We start from the raw sequence: 20,935 nt of genomic DNA on the forward strand, positions 1-20,935 counted from the left end.
TCTCTCTTATCAGCTGCGGCTAGTTCCTCCTGGGCTTCCTGCACCTCATATCAGTCTGACAGTCTGATTACACTGTAGATTATATGTTACTGTCAGTGCACTAACCAACCAGGTCACACGAGATCCAATAAAACATAATTTTGTCCTCCAATGAATAATACATCCACTCAAGCACGGCACAAGTGTTTGAACAAAAGTGTATTATGGGCTTTACTTTTACTTTTTAAAGCTATATTGTGTAAGTTTTGCTGCCCCCATGAGGAATACTGAATTATTACAACAACACTGTCGGCACATCTACATGAGATAAGCCTTCGTTGGGCATGCATGGATTTTTACATTTTATTTATTTTATATTAAAAAGTGGGCGCCCCCCCACCCCCCACCCCCCCGGGTTCGAATCCCAGTTCTCTGCATGTCTTCCCGTCTCTGCCCCATTTCTCTTTAAAAAAAAAAAGCTTTAACAAAGACAGATTTTATTTTCCTTGCACAATTTTTCAAATGGTAAACCAGGACTAGGTCGGGTCAGAATGAGCTCTCTGCTCAGCACCCCCAGTCGGCCCACTTAAGACTTGATAGATTTCCCATTATTTTCAGACAGGTGTGATGGAGTACCAGGTAGCAACCCGGCCTGCTTTTTTTTACCTTCCCTTTAGCTCCTACATCCTGAGTAGAAACACTACCCTGCTATGGCGCATGAATGGTAGGCCAGTCTGCTGCCAAGCCCCAGAGATGAATACCTCTTTTCATGTGAAACAATCACAAATATTTAATCTGAAAACCCGGGGCCAATGTTTCCATCCCCGTGTTTGGAAATTCCTCTCTGAGAGGTTCCGTAGAGGCTACGAACACTTGAACCATGACAGAGCAAACCAGGGATCGATGCCAAGCTGTAAAACCAGGCAATAAGTGGGATTATATTTGGCGTTTATTTGACAGGGCAATGGTCCCTTGGAATATACGAGCCAAGTTTATTGGTTTTGTCCACCCTGTGCCAACCTTTACATTCCATCTGTTTTGTTTTTTTGTTTTTGCCTCTGCTTCTCGGCATACACGTGGACAAGTCTGAGCCGATTTACTGTCAGATTGCTGTAATACAAAGATAACTACGCTTCACAATCATAGCGTTTGCGGAAGAAACAACTGATTTGCAGAAAATATTGAACATTTGTTTGAGTAACACAACCAACATTTTACTTTCTGTGGCACTGCTCGATTTACAGTATGTTCCATTCAAATGAAAAAGAAAAAGCCTACTTTTGATATCGTTCAGAAGGCTAAGCCAAGATTTGAGAAAAAGTTGTCAGCTTTAGAACTATTTTGATTGATGTACTCATTATTCAAATTGGTTCAAGTGCCTTGTTCAGTAAGACATATTAGCATTTTCCCATACATCCAAAGGGACTTCTTGGTGAGTCAGCTAATCTGAACCAAGCTTTAAATTTCCTACACAAAAAAATTATGATACTCACTGCAGCAGCGCTCGCTGTTGTGCCGTGGTGCGAAAAAAACCCTGAGAAAGGGGAAACGGAGTATAGTGTTTGAGACTTTGCCGCGTTGTATGAGTGAGTCATACCAAGAGCCCGGAGCTAAACTTTCAGTTGACCACTCAAGAGGTTAGATCATGCCACCTCAGCTTTACCAGGACAGACACATTCACCTATAGGGATAACTGATAAGAGAAACACATATGACAGTTTAGTTAGCATCATGTTACTCCCTTGACCATGAATATGCACAGTGAAAGCCGCTGAAGTCTCAGTTCTGCACTGCAGTAGTGATTTAGAATAATAAAAAGAAAGAGTGTCCTTGCTAGAGTTGGGTTATGAATATCAATCATATTTGAGTATTGAGTAGGAATGTGTGTGAACATGTGAAGTAGCTGAAAACTGTCCACTTTGGACAGATTCTTCTTATGTCTTTTTTTACTTATTCTTCAATCAAGATATTTCCAGGAATCAGGAACCATTGCTATAATTCTCAGGGTCATTTTGTTCAGCTAAAGTTCTCATGTGGTTACTCATGTTAAAGGACTAGTTCAACATTTTGGGAAATAGTTTTATGCACTTTGCTGTTGAGAGTTTGATGTAAGGATCAATACCACTCTCTCCCATGTGTACCTGTCAATTTGAAGCTATACAGCCATGATATGGTTATCTAAACTTAGCTAAGCATAAACACACATACACACACACACACACACACACACGTCAGTTTCTGCAGTAAAGTCATGGTAAGGGCGCAGAGAAGGCACCATCAGAGTATTAAATAGCTTGGTGCATGACGTTCTCAAGGCCCAGGTCAGCCACTGCCTAGGGGTGCTCTGTATCTGATGCTGATCCCCGCCATATATTCCGAGATGCTTCCGAAGGGGCAGGTGAATGGTTGAGACAGCCAGAGGGAGTTTGACCCAGCAGTCACGTTGGGATCAGGGCACATCTCTCTCCTCTCCTTGGTTTGCCCACCCCTCCTCCCCCTAACTTTCCCTTTGTCGGTAGCTCTGTGTCTCCCTCCCTCCCTCCCTCCCTTCCACCTACTATCCAAAGAATTACGTGAGCAAGAAGGAATGAAAAGCGGTATTGTGCTCTGTTGACTGCAAGCTATGTGTGTGTGTGTGTGTGTGTGTGTGTGTGTGTGTGTGTGTATTAGTGGCTGCATTTTCTCTACTCTAGCACTATGCAACTATGCAGAAATCACAGCTTCGGCATGCCACAGTGGTCACAAGAGCAAGGAACATGTTTTAACCAGCATCATATTTTTACCATCTTTACCACATGCAACACACACACAGAGCATGCCTCTACAACTTCAGTGGCATAACTCGCTGCTCTTAAGTCGTGCCATTACATAAACACTTTAATTCTAATTACATTGTAGATAGCGGAACATAGCCTTATAAAATTTTGCTGTTTTGGAAAAGAGCCCCCAACAACAACAATAACACAGTAGCCCGCTCACAAACTACTTAAAGAGCAAAGCTTATGTGTGGCCTTTTTCTGAGCAGTGGGGGCACTTGTGATTGTTAACAGTGTCTGTCCAGTGTCCTTTATAAAAAAGAAAATTCATGAAGAAAAAAGACTGAGGGTTGTAATTTCCACAATTATAATGTGCTTTAAGAAGAGTTATGTTTGTGAATGGTAAGTACTGGCACTATAGAGGATGGGTAAAGAATTCTTACTACTCATTTAGAACTCACATAAATGTGCCTATAGCACAAGGTATCAGAAACTGTCAGTGCTAACAGTTGGCATCAAAGGTCTATACAGGTAAATCCAGATTTATTATAGGTTTTTTAAATCCAGTTTAAGAATATTTTATTTTGGGAATGTTCCTGTGAGGCTGCTTGTGTTTAAATAACGTTTATTTTTAAAGAAGATTGATCTCTTCTAGAGTACATTAATAGCCTAGTGGTTACTGTGTGGGCCGCAATGTCACAATGTCACTGGTTCTATTCCAGCCATGTTGCATGTCTTACCCTTTCCCCAACCTAAAACTATCCAATACATGTAAAAAAACTGGAATAGATTTGTAATTTCTTTCAGCTCTTGAATAAAAAAGGCCTCAACACAACAGTGCATCTGTAATAGACTCAGTGTGGGTGTCATTCAGAGTCACTAAAGAGACAAGATCACTGGTCATTGTCTTTCTTGAGTAGTTGCTTTATATGCTCTGGGATGCAGCTAGTTATTATTCATCAGTTATAAACTTCTTGCTGATGTTTGCTGCTGTGGATTCAATCCACCACAGCCACTCCACATATTCAAATGTCAGCTGTGATTGCTAAGCCAAAGCTCGAAGGCCAAACAGTGCCCTTTTTCTCATACAAATCCAATGGGTTGATAAAAAAAACCCAAACGTATTCAACATGCTAGCCTGTATGCTGTTCATATTGTCTTTGTCGTCCATCAGGCTGTCAATCTCTACATATTCAAGCCCCCCCCCCCCCTCCATTGGTGTCCGTCTGCTTGTCTGCCTACTTGTCTGCATGTCTCTTGGCATACATGAGCTAGTGGGCTAAGGTTCACGCCATGTGACTGTCGTTTGATCTGTAACCTAATTCCACTTAACTGTTTCTGCTAACATACAATAGGAAGAATGACGCCGGGCATCAAGAAACACATATTGACCAACTGCCAAATTCCTCTACTAGCAGAATGGTAATAATTCAATACCATGGACAATAAGTCACTTGGATTAATGCCATGTCATTTGATTCATTTACTTTCATTGCCAGATGGGGAAAGCAGAAATATACAGTCAACACAACAGACACATTGCACCATCTTATAAATCCTTATATCTCCAAATTGTCAGCATTTGTTTTGCCTTTTTAAACAGAGCAACATTAGCATTCGTTTTAGAGGTATGTTCCACCTGGGGCCTGGTGAGTGGAAGTCCAACATTCACTTTCATTCTGGGTCTGCTTGAGGTCTTGAGATCTTTTTAGCTGCACAGTAGTTAGGAAAATATCATCAAGTATTGATACCAAACTAATGCTGTGAATAGAAGTGTAACTATGCAACTGCAGTCGAAGTTCAATAATAACCCAGTGAGTCTCAAAGACACATGAGCACATAGAGATGTTTGCCCTTTGGGCATAAATACACAAGAATGCTAATCTGTTTGTTGGCACTGGCTACACTAACTTGACTGTCTTTTGGCCTCTCTAGTCTTCCCACATCCATCAGCCCTGCCTTGCTCTTCCAACCCCTCTGTTTCCCTCTGTGGCAATCCAGTGTAGTATCCCTGTCATCTTGTAGTCTTTTCTCTGGAAGTATCTGTCCTGCTGTATCAATCAGCCTAAAGGGCCACGGCTACTTCTGCCAAATCGCTTCTCTCGCTGTCTTTATCTCTGGGAAGTTTGGTGATTCAGCTAGAGAGGCGTGTGTGTGTGTGTGTGTGTGTGTGTGTGTGTGTGTGTGTGTGTGTGTGTGTGTGTGTGTGTGTGTGTGTGTGTGTGTGTGTGTGTGTGTGTGTGTGTGTGTGTGTGTGTGTGTGTGTGTGTGTGTGTGTGTGTGTGTGTGTGTGTGTGTGTGTGTGTGTGTGTGTGTGTGCATGAGGAAGAGGTAGAGAGTCTGGGCTTCCCTAGTTGGATGGAGCCCTCATAATGTCCAGCTTATGGTTTGCTATCACTGGCTTTGGGAGCCTAAAGTGGGTCCCACCAGACCAGAAAAAGAAACTGTATAAAGATTGAAATTTACTCTGACTCCTCAGGGTGGCAGCTTAAACAGACTTGTGATGTGTGTGTGCGTAAGTCGTGCGTGCGTGCATCTGTGTGTGTGAGAATGTCCCTGCAGGTATGTAGGTGTGTGTGGGTGTAACAAATTACAATTAGCTCTACATAGGCAATCTATTTCTTAAAAAATGCATGACCAGTCAAGACTACATATTGATGTGGTTCAGCTCAGCTTTTTTAATCTAAAATTGAACTGCTGCCGTGTGGTTTTAATTTAACAAGGCACAGAAAACTTGCATTGCGCTACCATTAGCTGACTCCGTAAATCCTGCAATTGCATAGGAAAGAGCATAAAATGAGTGCATCTTACGTCTGCTAGATGAGGGCATTGTTGCAGAATATGGATTTAGATTGGATGCTGGGCTGGTGTGTTTTCCTGAGGTTTTAGTTAAGTAATGATCAACTGCACAAGCTTGTGTTCTGTCGACAGTCCATATTTTTTTTGGGGGGGGGGGGGGGGGGGGGGTACCAATTAGTCAGTGTGCGTGTAGTGTCTGTGCATTTGATATTAGCCCCATAGACCTGCACGAATGTCATGCGGGAAATGAACGGGCATATGTTTTCTGAGTATTTTGAGGTTTTTGCTGGTTAAGAGTCAGATGGTGCAGCAGCTCTGCTCTTATTGAATTCACTGAAAATAGAGGAGGGGGATTCTCTATAGACAGTGAGAGAAATACTGGGTAAAGTTGCAGATATAACACGTCCTACTCCTAATTGTCTCGCTTAATTCCCCACCTTACCTCTAACTAACTTTTTGTCAGAATCAGTTCATTTCTCCTCATGCTACCTGATACTGTGTGGGCTGAAAACAAATATCCAGTGTTAATACACAAAGCCTATATATAGGCTCTGTAAACGGGCAAGTTGCTAGCTACGGTGGGCCCCTTTGTTAACATTAGTACCTTTATTTGCATAACAGTTTACAGAGCCTAGGCTGTGTATTAACACCAGATTAATCAGATTTTCAGTGCGCACACACAGAAGACAGGTAGCGGATCGTGAGGAAGATAATCACTGATTTTGACAAAAAGTCTTTTGACAACAATCAACCGTTACAACTGCTCCAGAATTGCTGACTCCACCTTTAACTCCCCTGTCTCTCTTTCTACTTGTATCTGCTCTTCAGTCTGGCTGTCCAACAGCGCAGCACCGTCTGTTTTCCGGGGCAATTTTAAAAAGTGAATTTGTCCGACCATTAAAAGTGCATGTGTTCGGTATGACTTTCATCCCTTTCCTCTTACGTGTTTTTGTTCCCCTCGAAAAACAGCAACATCAGCCACATCACAGAACTCCAGGGGAAGAGAACCATTCAGAGTGTCCTTCTGGGTGCAGTTCTTTCTACAACAATGAGCCCTTTGTGATGTCATAAGCCTGAAATGGGACCTGGAAGTATTCTTTTTCCTGTTTATTTAAACCAGAGTGATCCATTATGCTGTAGAGAGTTTTGGGTAATGAGAGTCGGGAGGTGCACAGAAACAGCAAGCTAGCAAAGTTAGCGAAAGTGAAATCCCTTGGACAAAGTAATGCCAACTTTTTTTTTTCATCTGATCAAAAGTAAACACAAGATGTTCAAACTTTTTCTTTCCCCTTCCTACTTGTCTGTTTCTCTTTGCAAAGACTGTCCAATTATTTTCCTGCCCATGCACATCGTGGTTATTCAAGCGTGCATACATACGACGTTACTGCAGTAAAAGCAAATACTTTATATCTGCACACACACGCTCAAGTAGACAAAAAAAGAAGAAGAATGAACTGCGCTGTCACAAGATGGATGGATAATGATTCCCCTTTGATTTACACCCCCACATTCAAACTCCTTGAGCCTTGACTACTGGGATACTGTTTCCTAACTTTGAAATTCAATATTCTTTGCTACAATCTGGGATTAAAAAAAAGAAAGAGTTCTTTTTGAGTTGTTACTTTAGTCAGTGGGCCTAGAAAAGCCTAAGGGGGAATCAGAGATATACATTAGCCAAAAAAAAGCATGCAGGCCGATATAACACTTGCCAAGCCAGCAATTATTGTGATGTATGGTTACAATGTGTGTTCAATAATAAAACCCTTTTCAAGCCTCTAGAATAAGCTCGCTCCCATCCGCTTTTATCTCCCGGCCTTTGTTTGCGAAGGGTTTCATTGAGGTATTAGATGACAAGAATGATGCAAATTTTCCACTGGATAAGAGGCTTTGAATTGTTCTGTTTTAAGTAAAAAAAAAAAGATTTATTTTGCCGGTACACTAACACACCCATTTATCTACGCGTTCACGCATTAACAAGCGGGGAGAAAGAATTACTCCTGATAACAACACCAAACTTTCTTCCAGCGCAGCCCTCCAAAGAAACTCAGTCGGTAGCCACGGGAGGCAGCCACAAATGTTTCCAGCTTTTGTTACGCTCTGATTTATAGTCGGTGGTCACTGTGTCCTTGAGGCGTTAGTGGAGATTTCCCAGCCAACCAATGGGTGGGCACGGTCGGTTGTATTGTGTTGCAAAGAGAAAGCTGTTGGTGTCATTTTTTATGGCCATGTAATTGTCCTGCTAATTATGGACAACAAAGAGATGAGAGGTGGATGGCTGGGAATTGACTGGTCGTGTTCCAGGGGAGAAAGTAAGAAGTGGGGGACAGACAGACAGACAGATAGACAGACAGACAGACAGACAGGCTATGCTGCTGCTGTGTTATTTGGTTTGTGTGGGAGCTTGGTTACCACTGTTCTGACATATGAAATTTTTTACACATTTTCCCACAAATCAGGGACATAAAATCCTTCACAGTGTTGTTAAGAGAGCTACTGGGACAAATGGGACATGAATGAACTTACCAGAATGTAAATTCCATGTTGACTCCAACATGTATTACATAGTAGATTAGATAAGTTTAAGTTGTTTTTCCTTCTTTTACTATCACACTTTTCCTTTCACACACACACACACACACACACACACACACACACACACACGCACACGCACACGCACACGCACACGCACACACGCACACACACACACACACACACGTACACACGCGCACACACACACACACACGCACGCACGCGCGCACACACACACACACACACACGATGCAGCACTGGGAATACAACAGCACCACACGGGTGTCAGGTTTCCTATGGGTCAAGGATGTGCTCAATTAGCCCAGTCAATAAACAAATCTGTCCAGAAGGTCTGACTTAAAGCATCCATAAAGCCTTTTTTTTTTTGCTTATTTCACAGATTTCTTATCGTGTTAAAATCCTTGAAAGTGGTATGGGAGGGCTTTGGGACCGGATGCCTGCTGCTTTGTTGGTAGTGCTCATTGGCATTCAAACACTGCCGGAGAGTGCAGCAGAGCACAGCAGCAATGGTATGGCCAGGGTGTGTGTGTGTGTGTGTGGGTGGGTGTGAAAAAGAGAAAGATGAAGAAGAATTGGCTTTAGATGAGATATTTCAAAAGAGTAGACCACAATAAAATATACAGAAGACGTCTCAAACTTTTGGCCTGAAAGAGCCTCTAATGATTGAGCAGCTGTCTGTAAGGAGCGAAGCTGTGGCCTCAATACTTTTCTGGCATCGACCGAAATGTGTCCAAAAAAACAGATGATCAAAACCTGTGTGAGGTAGTGAAGATTGGCATTGGGCTTCCGGTCATCATTTCTAGTCTTGTTTACTTTGTTGAAGATCGAATATTTTTACTGATTTGAATATTGATTTAGGCACTTAAAGTTTATGAACAACACTGCAGAAGTTTGGCCACTTTTGTAAGAAGAAACCTCATGAGTCATATTTGTTACAGTATCAAAATAAAACCCCAGCACTAATATTAACCACTGTTTTCCTGAACCTAGGCCTCTCTGACACACACACACACACACACACACACACACACACACACACACACACACACACACACACACACACACACACACACACACACAATGGCCTATCTTTTTGAGATGGCGCTGTATCAATATTATGTTCCCTCCACCCTGCTCTGTTCCTGTTTGCACAGCCCAGTAAAATGTACCCACCTAGTTATCCCTAACGGAGGAAATCCCAGGCAGTGGTCATTTTATGCTCTCTCTCTCTCTCTCTCTCTCTCTCTCTCTCTCTCTCTCTCTCTCTCTCTCTCTCTCTCTTTGTAATTCACCCAGACTTTTTCCCACTGTTTGTCTTTCACAGGCAGACACACTTTATTTCACTTGTTAAACTAACTTCTCCCTGCGCTCATCAGGCACAGTGTAGAAAAAAACACTGCATTTTCTCCCGATGTAACTTTTCACTCTCTCTCGTTGACCTCTGCCTGTCTCTCAATCTCTCTCTGACACTTTCTCTTCCTCTCTCTCTCTCTGTCTGAGTGTTTGTGTACCTGCACACATGCTCACACTACTGATTCACAGGCCAAGTTGCTCTCCCCTGCCCCCCACCCCTCTTAAAACACTTGTGTCTGGATCAGTGCCAGCCTGAGTGTCACCATTTGCTTATGCAACTCCTGTGGGAAAACAATTGTGCCTTTCCCTGCATTCAGACAATATGCATGCATATGAAAAACACGTGTAATACAGACTCTCCGTTGCACACAACACGCAAATGTTTCACTGTAGTAATCAGAAACATGTGCTTCAGGTTACAAAAAATGTTAATCGGTCTGTTTTACAACATGAATGGCTTTTAAGTGACGTTTTTATACTGTATAATTAAAATGTTATTTTATTTTAGTATCAACATCCCTTCATAGAGGTAGTAACAGTATCAATTATCTTATCCTATTCATTTCACAGGCCTGAGCTTAGCAGAAGTGCAAAGTAGTAAAATATAATCATATAAAAAAAAACACACAGACATGAGTGAGCGAGTAAATAGTGGCTACGATTTATTAATAAAACTGCTATTTAGTGACGTTGTTGTTGTGAATCGTGTTCTCCGGTGCCCTAATTTCCCTCTGCTTGGCTGCATTATGTCCACCCAGTGGGCGTCTGTGTTTTCTACGGAGCTGCCGACTCCCATCTGGATGAGTCAGAGGGAAAACGCTGGGCTTGCAGGAAGAAGGGAAGCTCAAACACAAAAAGAGATAAAGAAAACAGAGTGATACTTAAAGTGACGAGTGACGTACCAAAAAAGAAGTGCTTTATGAGCACTTTCATGCTCAGGATGTTGCTACTTGGAACAATTGGTCCTTAAGGGAGTCGTGTAAGAGAAACCAAAAAAAAGATTGAAAAGTGAATTCATTTTTTTTAAAGAAACGCGTTGACAGTCAGATGTAGTATGGTGTTATAGAGGAGGAGGAGAGAGAGCAGCCATTGCAGCTCACAATGAGATCTACTCACACACATATACACATATTTATACAAGTCTATGTCAGTCTATCATTATGCCTCTAAACACCCTCATGGCCTACATTTGTTGGGTGCTTAAGTTCTGGGTGATGTATAAACAAGCATACCCCTATATTTGGTACTCTATTGAGTTTTCTTCATTTGCTTTTGTTTTTTCTATATTTTGTTTTGCTCCCTTGCATCTCAACAACTCTATCCCTCATGTCCATTGTTTACCATAAAGAATGATGATGATGACAGTGTGAGTAGGAACATCTTTCTTTTTTTCATTTATAAAAATAAACCCTAGGGCTTCTATGGTTATTAGAAATCCTTGATGAGTGCCATTATGAAAGTGAATGAGTTGTTGTTTGTGATTGAACCACACTATAATTGGAATGAATATGAACTTCATTGAGGACCTATTATACTACTTTTCTGGTCTTAATTTCTTGTTTTACACTGCTATAGAGCAACCTGACACGAATCACATCACAAAAAACTATGTAGATTTTCGGGAAGCTCTTTCTCTTATTTTGGCGATCCAGCACGTCCTGTCAACACTTGAGTGTGTGTGCTTCGGCAATCTCCGCTCCCTCCGCCTGTGCATCGGCCATCTCCGCTACCCTCCCCCCCCTCTTGCAAACCCCACTCCGTTGTGATTGGTTACCTTCCTTCCGGAACACTTTCAGTGGCGGGAAGCGCGAGCATGGACCTATACGGGCGCGAGGCAGATGCGAACAGGGAAGTGACAGCATTACCATACATGGAAACATCCGCGTGGTCACGTCACGAATTTTTATGCGACGTCACGAATTATGAAAGGGTAGACCGCTTTGAAGACGTGACTTCTCGACTGGCTAGAATAGTGTTTAGTGCTCTGCACAGACACCCCAGACGGTCAGCAGGGAATACGTCGAAATGCATGTAAGTCATTATTTGATAATTTAGTATGGTTAAGCATGACTATGAATCATCATAACAACGTTTATAGGTCATAAAAGTCAAAAAGCATCATAGGTCCTCTTTAAGGGAATTTGAAGCAATACAGTGTTGTGTAGAACATATGCCAAACATGGCTCTTTTTTTTGTCTCATATTATGTAGGGCTGAATATAGAATGAAAACAACATATTTATCAAATAGTCAACTGACAGAAAATGAATCTCCATACTTTGTTTGATTTTTTGTTTACAAAGAAAGCCAAGGACCGCACTAACACAAATCCTCAAGGTCGCTGATCTGTAACAATTCCGTGTGTCAACTTTCCCACCTGAGGGGTTTAAATATACCTTGACACCTTTCAAATCATTTCATTCAGAATAAGCCTGTGGGGGTTACATTCCTGTGTCAGGATGCCGCTCGTTTTCAAACAGCCATCGGAGCTCAGCAGAAACCAGCGTGTGTTCGGTCGCCCACAAAGACTAGCACTGTAAATGATTATCCAGTTCGACCACCTGCTGCTGTGCGTGCACCAATTAAAATCACCACCCACCACCCTCTCGTCCCACCCGAAATGCTTTGACACACATGCACACGCTCACACAAACCACAATGATAACAGCTGGAGAGAGCGGAAGCAATCGATAAATAATGTATGATAATTGGCTCTACCCATTCATAATTTATACCCTCAACTACCACTAAGAGGCCCCACCTGAGTTTGGCACGTGTGTAACTGTGTACGCACTACCCAGTGTTCTTGTATATGTCACAGAAACTGTGTGTGTGTGTGTCCTATCAGCTGTATTTGCTGCAGTTCTTTTTTTCTCCAGATTTTATCCACTGTACTGTAGTGTAGAGGAGAGTGTTGGAGATTGAATGTTATCTCTGCTTGTAGCTCCTCTCTCCTGATAAGCAAAGGGAGCATGTGCTCCAGACTCAACATGTTATCTTATCAAATATGTTGTGTGGATAGAATCTCGCAGAGTACTTCCACTATTGATATTGTTAGTTGGGATTATAGAATGGCAGTGTGAAGTTATGCAACTTGTGTATTCATTTATCTTCCTCTGGGCTTTTTTAAGTGGGTCAATGGAATAGTAACTTTAAGTACCTAACCGTGGAAGTCTCAGAAAGCGGCTACATTAAAGTATATGATGATTGTACATTGGTGCTGCATTGATTCCTCTATTAATTCATTGTTTAGGTCATTTATCAAACAACAATTTAGGAACATTTATTTTCCATTACTTTGGACCCTAACAATAATTTTGCAATGTGCTGCTGTGTTACCAGCAAGTTTGTTATAATTCACTAATTGTTTAATGTTTTTGTATAAAAGTGTTATGTACGTAGCTACTTGCCTTCCCACATACAAATAATGTCTGGCTTTCTCCTTTCTTTCTTTCTTTCTCCGCACATTCCTGCAGATCACCACTCTGATCAATCATAAAGACAAGCCAAAGAAGTCTGAGCGCACCCTGGCAGCCATACACAGGGTGGGCCAGGCAGTGAGCGTGGCTGTGGGACGGTTTGTGGCCGTCGGAGAGGCCATCGCCACAGAGAACCAAGAGCTGAAGGATGAGATGGGTCAGGCCTGCTTCGAGGCACGCAGAGCAGGTAGGGCTAAGCTACTGTCTCCTCATCTGTGTTACTTTGTTAAACCCTCTGGAAACTCAGTCTGAAATAGTAAACATCATATACAGTATATGATATCGAAGTTTGGTGACTCAATCAGTTTTTACAAAAATCTGAAGGTAAAGGTTCATAAATACAATAAAACATAGTTAAAAAAATGACTTTTTACTCTTTAGACCAGGGGTTTTCAAAGTGTGAGAGAGTGAGACCCCCCTCAGAGAACACACATGGATTTTTTTGCTAAATCTCTGTGTGTTTTGAAAGATCTTTTAATTATTTTACAAATTTAAACATATTTTTGAAACATTCTAAAAAATGTTGTGCGTTTTTAAACACATTTTTTAATACATTTTAACATCTTAATCCAGTGTTTTAATCCTGCTTCCTTTAAGCATGGATAGTAGTGACTGAGTGTGCAGCGGAGTCAGAAAGATAGGCAGACAGACTTGCCCAAATTATTGATTAGTTAAATGTCATTCACACACCCAGTGTTTTTTCACTAGTGCCTCCAATGTCCTGCTGGAGGAAAATAGTACCCAGTGGAGAACCAGACCCTCCTTGGGGGGTCCGGGGGTATGCCCCCACGGGAGATTTTTTTTCACCTCTTTAAAGTGAAATGCATGAATCTGGTGCACTTTGAGAGGAAAATTAAGAGGCTAAATATGAGGAATTTTGTGTGAACAAATAATTTGGAGACACTGGGTCTAATGAATTAGAAGCTATTGAAGAAAGACACTTGGATTTTCCATAAAAATATTAATTTAAAATAAAAAAAATTATGCAGGGTCCTCTGGGTTGGGCTTGGTGCTCTTTTTCTTCAACGAGACCTATTTCTCTGTAATATAATGAATGCATTTAAATGCAGTGAGAGGAACAAAGCAGAAGAACTCTTGTCCAGCTATGCCGTGATCTTAATATAAAAAACACAAACTAAACTATTTTTTTTTCACATATTCATCCGCGCCCCCCCTGCCATAACCCCGCGCCCCCCAGGGGGGGCGCGCCCCACAGTTTGAAAACCACTGCTCTAGACAGTTTGACAACATGTGGTCGTGACTGTATTAACGGTCTCCATGGTAACATACATTGTTTTTATAGAATGTTCGGGCAGAGAACGCTTTGATTGGTTCAAAATACGTATTGCGTTATAATAACCAGAGCATAGCCTGCGTCATCTAAACCAAATTTCTGTAAAGTTGATCAAACTTAAATGACAGTATCTTCCACTTGACTTGATAAATATGCCTTTGCAGACCTTCAGGCTTCACAGTGTTATACATTTCTTTGCAAATTTTGATTTTGTCTAGACAGCCTGGCAGTCAAACTGTATTATACACAAGGACATCCAAAGTGTTCTAAAGGCATTGATGTTACTGGTTGGAAGTACAGGCTGAAAAAGTGCTGCAGTATACCGCATAATAGATTCCAATAGAAAGCTCCTAGGAGACTTTGTGCACCAGACTGCTGGCGAGGTTGAAGGACTAGTTTTCCCGATATTCACAGCCCCAAAGGTTGCTACTGTGTTTCATTTAGAAATATGCCTCAACCTGAGGTCAGGAGGACCAGGGTTTGTATCTGTGTTTTGAATTTCTGAATATCTGCAGCTTCCTTCACATTAGTAAACATGAAGCTTAGGTTATAGACTGGCGACCTGTCCAAGGTTAACCCACCTCCACATAATACTTCTAACTATTTAAGTAGCATGATATAGTAAGCATCTGAAAAGAGTAGTTATTTCCTATTATATAACATATTTTTATAAATCCAAATTAAAGATATGAAGTTTGATTCTCTTAACTGAAATCTGGTGGTGAGGCGGCCATTACTCTAGTACTTATTGATGGTTCAAAGTATGTATTGTGTATTAACACAAGTATACTTTGAACCAATCACAGCAGTTCTCTGCCCGAACGTTCTATGAAAACATACCACGACTGTTGCCATGGAGACCGTTTGACACAGCCACTCCCACACAGTCCTATATTTTTTAAACTAAGTTTAACAATATTTATGAACATTTATTTTTAATCAGATTTTTGTAAAATGTTACTAAGAAACCAAACTTTGATATCATATGTACATTTTTACTATTTTAGAGCAGGTTTCCAGAGGCTTTAATTATGTCTCTTGCCCATTGTGCGCCGTAAGAGTCCCCTCTCGGCTTGCAAATCTGAAAAGAGATTCTGTTTGGATGGATGCATGGATCTATCAAGTGAAAAACAGTTAGCAACTGAGAGAGAGACAAAGAGGAACAGGGGGTTGTAGGAGGGCTGGGATCAGTGACAACCAGTGTGAATGAAGAAGAATGTGTGGATTTCTCTCACACGACTGTCAGCCTTTATTCAACCCGAGAAAGAAAAGGTGACGCTTTGGTCAGAAATGTCTTTTTCTGTGCCATCAAATAAATTCTTACTTTAGGAAGTTGTCACCACACTCTGTCAAACATGTCTTTATATCTTGATACTTAGTTGTTATCAGGCAAAAAAACAAAAACAAGGACTTCATTTAGCCTTCTGCAGAGCTGGCCGGAAACAATATCACATTGGATAAGAATTTTAGACACATAATGCGATAATAGGTTTATGTTATGTATGGGGGAACCGCTGTGTGAAGCAAAGCGTTTTAATCCTCACACAGCGCTGATTTGTTAAGACGGCTGAAACTCAGACAAAAGAGAGTGCTGGGGGGAGGAGGAGAGAAAGACTGATGAGAAAATGTGTTTGTGCAAAAGGTAAGAACAAGGAAAGTGTGTGTGTGTGTGTGTGTGTGTGTGTGTGTGTGTGTGTGTGTGTGTGTGTGTGTGTGTATGCATGTGCAAATGTCTGGATGTGTGTCGCCCACTGTGACTCATTTATTCCACTTCTCACCCTCCTCTAAGGGAGGTGTTTTCACAGTTTTTTTCTTAAAGTTCTCCTGGCAGACAATGATCAACTGTTCCCTGATTTAAGATACATCTTTGTCTCATTTCTGACCATTAAAAAAAATACACAATGGAGACATGGATGAAAAGAAATACTTTTTTTTTTAATTCTTTATGTCTCTTGGAGAGAGAAAGGGCTGGTTGGTGTACGATTGACATTTCTTCTAATACCTAGCTCCAGGGAGAGCTTAATCAGACAGGCTACAGCCTTGTGTGCTATATAATGAATGAAATAAAGGCAGGCTGAAAGCACTGGTTTAATTAGATGCTAGCCATCATCAGAGCGGTGGAGAGATCTAATGAGGCAGGTCAGTGAAGGCAATGTGTTGGATCTCTGTCTCTGTCTCTTTCACTCAGTCTCTCGCTGTCATTCGCACATTTGCATGCTTCTTTCTCACCTTACGCTGTCTCACCGCTGAAAGACTCAAGATAAGATGGTAGTTAAGATCAAAATAAACTCCGAGCACATGCAGTGTGTGAATGCTTAAAGAGTGGACTACATGTGGGTGACAAGTGAAGGGCAATCATTTGGTAAAACATCAGGAATTAGAATTATCCTTCAGCAATCATCAAACTTACTACAATTAATCCCGAGAGGAAACTGAATGTCCGTATATCAAATTTCATCGCAATCCACCGACAGACAGAAGTTGCCTCCGGTTGAGTCATGCTAGATTGACTGCCTGTAAAGCAAGCACTGACTCCCAACACTTCAAGGATCGACCTTTCAAGTTTTCACTCATGAATAATACAATTATCATACAGGAAAAGAAAGCAGAATGCATTACACCTGTGTGACATGATTTTCAATGTTGGAACAAAACTGCTTTTTTTTATAATGAACAGAGGATACAAAGGTAAACCAATTCAGATGATAACTAAGGGGCCAGTGGGGAAATGTTTTACTTCAAAGGTCATGCAAATTCCAACGGTAGTAGTTAGTTACCATCCATATTCTGCCACTTAGATGGGAGAGTTGGCTTCCTATGCTCTGCTCTGCCTTGGTAGTGTCATGGCAGTTGAGCAGCATTCTTTGTGAGCCAGGCACCGGATGTTTTAACTGGTTAGCAGAGCTGGCACTGGAAAGCAGCCTGTCGGATGCAATCAGTTTGTTCGTTGCTGCTCCTTTTTAAAGAGCTAGCCAAACCAAATAGGGCAAGCATGACCCGATAATGACCTATAGCTATCTACCCCTCTGCCTGCTCCTCTCTTTTTTTGACATATCGCTCTCTCTCTCTCTCACTCCCTCTCTACCCTGGACATTTTCCGTTTGACAGGTGCTATTTTAGTGATGGGTTTTCTGTATAAAACGGTGTATTCTTCCCTTTTGGGGCTAGTATGAGCAGGTTTAAAGGTTGGAATACGTTTGGTTGAGCACATGTGGTCTATGTTTGCTAACTTTATTTGAGGGCCTTACTTGTCTAACCCAAAGAAAGCATGCCTGTAGTGACTGGCTATTAGTTCTGGCATAGCTGTCGTACCACTGTGCTGAATATATAACACAGTTTCATCATCCTCTCCAGGGCGACATGTTCTCCCAGAGGTGAAGAATGGCATATTGGGAGAACATTGTGCCATAATGATTTCTGAGCTAACTCAAAGGTGCACTATGCAGTTCCAGGGGAGGGGGATTTGTTTACATTTGCAGAGCCTGTTTACAGTTTACAAAACATATGAACTATACATGTAATTCTTACTATTGAAAAATGATACAATCATAAATAAATACAAAATTATTTTGAGGCCCCTGGAGCCAAATGTAAGACTAGAATATGTTTGGAAACAAAACTGTGTGCCCTGCTGCTGACAACAGTGAAACAGTAACTTTAAAGGTAGATTTCTAACTTCAAACAGTGTTCTAGGGATCACATTTTCCTTTAAGGAACTTTTTTTTTTCAATTGTGAGACTATACCTTAGAAAATGTTCACTTCTCTGACACACCAAAAGTCTCATAGTGCACCTTTAAGGGAATTTTAGCAAATGATCTATTGACCACCAATTCCTTCCATTTTCTGCCTCTAAACTGCATCCAGATCTCAGTGGCAGCATGCAAGGCCAATTAGCCTTAAGGCTTTTCTGCACAGCCGCATCCTCCAGCTATTCCTAGAGAATCCCAGGCAGGCCAGATGGGATATGTAAAAACCCTCCAGCATGTACTGGCTCTGTCCATTCAACTGGGAGGAAACTCTTCCTGAATCCTCCGACAGTCAGCCAGAAACTCTGAACGCCAGGTTCAACCAAAAGTTGCTCTCTTGGTTTAATTAGTCAAATTCAAATGTGTAAACTCCTTAGATGTATGCACTGAGGAACATAGTTTTTATTTCTGAACAGCTTCTTTTTTTTCACAAGGCATATCATTGAAAAGGTAATACATCATCTGTTGGTCTTCCAGCTCACAGACAGGGCCAGATATACAGACAGTAAAACACATGGGAAATGACGATGAGATAACCGAGGTTTATGCATTGTAAGGATGCAATCTCACCAAACTGTCTAGATTAATATTATTCAAATATGTTCAAGCCTAGAAAGATTTCTGTATGAATGTCTCTCCACTTGGTCAAAAACACATTTGAGGGGGCGCCCTTAGCTCAGTTGGTAGGGCGTCCCCCCCATGGGCCTCGGCCAGCAGCGGACCCGGGTTCGATTCCAGCCCGCGGTCGTTCTCTGCATGTCACGTCGTTCTCTGCCCCATTTCAACTCTGTCTCTACACTATCAATAAAGCATGAAAATGTCAAAAAAATATCCTAAAAAAAAAAAAACACATTTGAGACCTGCAATAAGATAGAATACAGTATATCGGCCTGTAAAATGTATCAATTTAACCCAACTGCACCCCTTCTTTTCTTGCAGGGGATGCCATTGCCCAGCTGACAGATGTGGGATCAGCGTTGCCGTGTCAGTCTGACAGACATGTCACAGTGTTCAGTGATAGGACGGGAATGGTGAAGGCAGCCCGCCTGCTCCTCTCCTCAGTCACTAAAGTCCTAGTCTTAGCCGACCGCATTGTCATCAAACAGATTATAACGTCACGCAACAAGGTGAGACAATGCAACTGTAAGACTGTCTATTCATTTTGAACCATTTATGCATTAACTCTCGTCTCTTTTGCACACACGCACATGCGCACACACACACACACACACACACACACACACACACACACACACACACACACACACACACACACACACACACACACACACACACACACACACACACACACACTCTCACACACACACACACACACACACACACACACACACACACACACACACACACACACACACACACACACACACACACAGTCCCTCATTTCCTAATAGATAAGCACTGGCTCTCTGAAGGAGTACTCTGGAGGTAATTAAAGGGAAGCACCAAAAAACACAGAGCAAGAGGCTGTCTCTCTCTGTCTGTCCGTCGTACCTGGATATGCTCTTAGCCAGACAATGTTATACGGATGCAGCTGTAGACTGAGCCAAGAATGGAAACAGGGGGGCCTAATCATGACTGGTTAGCCTCCTTTTGGACGGACACTCGACAGCCCCCCTGTTCTCCATTACTGGCAAACACAATTATATCTCTTCCTCCTCTTTGTCTGCTGTGGATAAAAGCTGCTGCATTAGCGCTGCCAGCTAGCCTGTACCTTCAACAGCTACGTAAATAAGCAGCTACATAAAGACTACCATTACCTAAAGTGCAGGTTAGGAACTCATCAACTCCTCGGTTTTATTTTGGGATATTGCTGATATAATAAGATCACATTGAGATGGTGATACTACAAAAGGGAGCTTTTTGGATTACCACATAAATAGAGTGTAAGAACTATAAAACTATTTTGTTGTTGTAGGTAGTATTCCATATATGTCTCTCTACTCTTTTTGAACTCCCTGCTGATATCCCACAGGATCAGCAACAGGTTGTTAAAGTGTGGACGGGTTAGAAGTGCACCAAACCCGTATGTGGCCATTCACTCACTGTACTTCTCTGATCCTTTCCCCTTCCTCTAAGGTGCTGGTTACCCTGGACCATCTGGAAAGAGTCAGCACCTTCCAGGAATTTGTTCAGATTTTCAGCCAGTTTGGCAACGAGATGGTGGAGTTCGCCCACCTCACGGGGGACAGACAGAACGTGAGTAGCAATGCAGGGAATAACAACAACAACTTTGCTCATCTCTTCTCTACGATAGTCCAAATCCTCCACACACACTATACATTCCTCTCACATTCCTCTCAATAAATTAAATGCAAATGTGCTCCAACTTGGCTGAAAAGATGCATAATGTTTCTATAGTGACCGTTATGAACATTCCATAATTTGTCTTTTTTCTTCATGGGACACTGAGCACATTTGGTTTATTCATGTAGATGTAAATCTCCTAGCAAGCAGTGATTTTCCAAACCCTGCTATTGTGGTGTATGTGCAGGCAGGTGGTGGAATTAGCTTGTGAAACTGTGCAGTATATTTACACCATGACTGTGCGGGCAAGCTCAGAACAAATCAATAATTCTAGCATCAAATATTTACACTTCCCCAAAATCAAACAAAGAAGTAACAAGGTTTATTTGTCAGGCTCCTCAAAAACAAATGCCCTCTGGTCAGTTATGACTCATTCTCTCCTCAAACACTGTATACGATCACGATTCAAGGTTGGACATGAAAGGTTCCATGCTTTCAGCGCTGCATTCTCCAATTGCAACATGTCAGCTACTGTGCAGTATACCTAAGCAAATTTGCTAAAACAAAACTTTTGCTCAAAGCCTGAGAAATAGCAGTCTTCCATGTTAGGGTTTTGTTCTGTCAAAGACTGCTAATCCTACTCTGATGCACACATTCAGCCTCTGCAACTAAAGCGCTTCGCCCTGCAGGAGCTGATGTAAAAGTGCAACGGCT

The 20,935-nt window shown here is 41.8% G+C and overlaps 1 protein-coding gene across 1 annotated transcript in view; it reads left to right on the forward strand.

Moving 5' to 3' along the window:
- ctnnal1 (catenin (cadherin-associated protein), alpha-like 1) overlaps nt 1-20,935 on the forward strand; it is a 50,173-nt gene that overhangs the window by 15,341 nt on the left and 13,897 nt on the right. Inside the window, exons 2-4 of the mRNA XM_080045464.1 lie at nt 12,913-13,102; nt 18,896-19,083; nt 20,054-20,173. Coding sequence (XP_079901590.1) covers nt 12,913-13,102; nt 18,896-19,083; nt 20,054-20,173 — 498 coding nt within the window. The remainder of the gene's footprint in view (nt 1-12,912; nt 13,103-18,895; nt 19,084-20,053; nt 20,174-20,935) is intronic.

The sequence above is a fragment of the Ammodytes marinus genome, assembly GCF_949987685.1.
Source record: "Ammodytes marinus genome assembly, chromosome: 17".
In the NCBI taxonomy this organism is placed as follows: domain Eukaryota; kingdom Metazoa; phylum Chordata; class Actinopteri; order Uranoscopiformes; family Ammodytidae; genus Ammodytes; species Ammodytes marinus.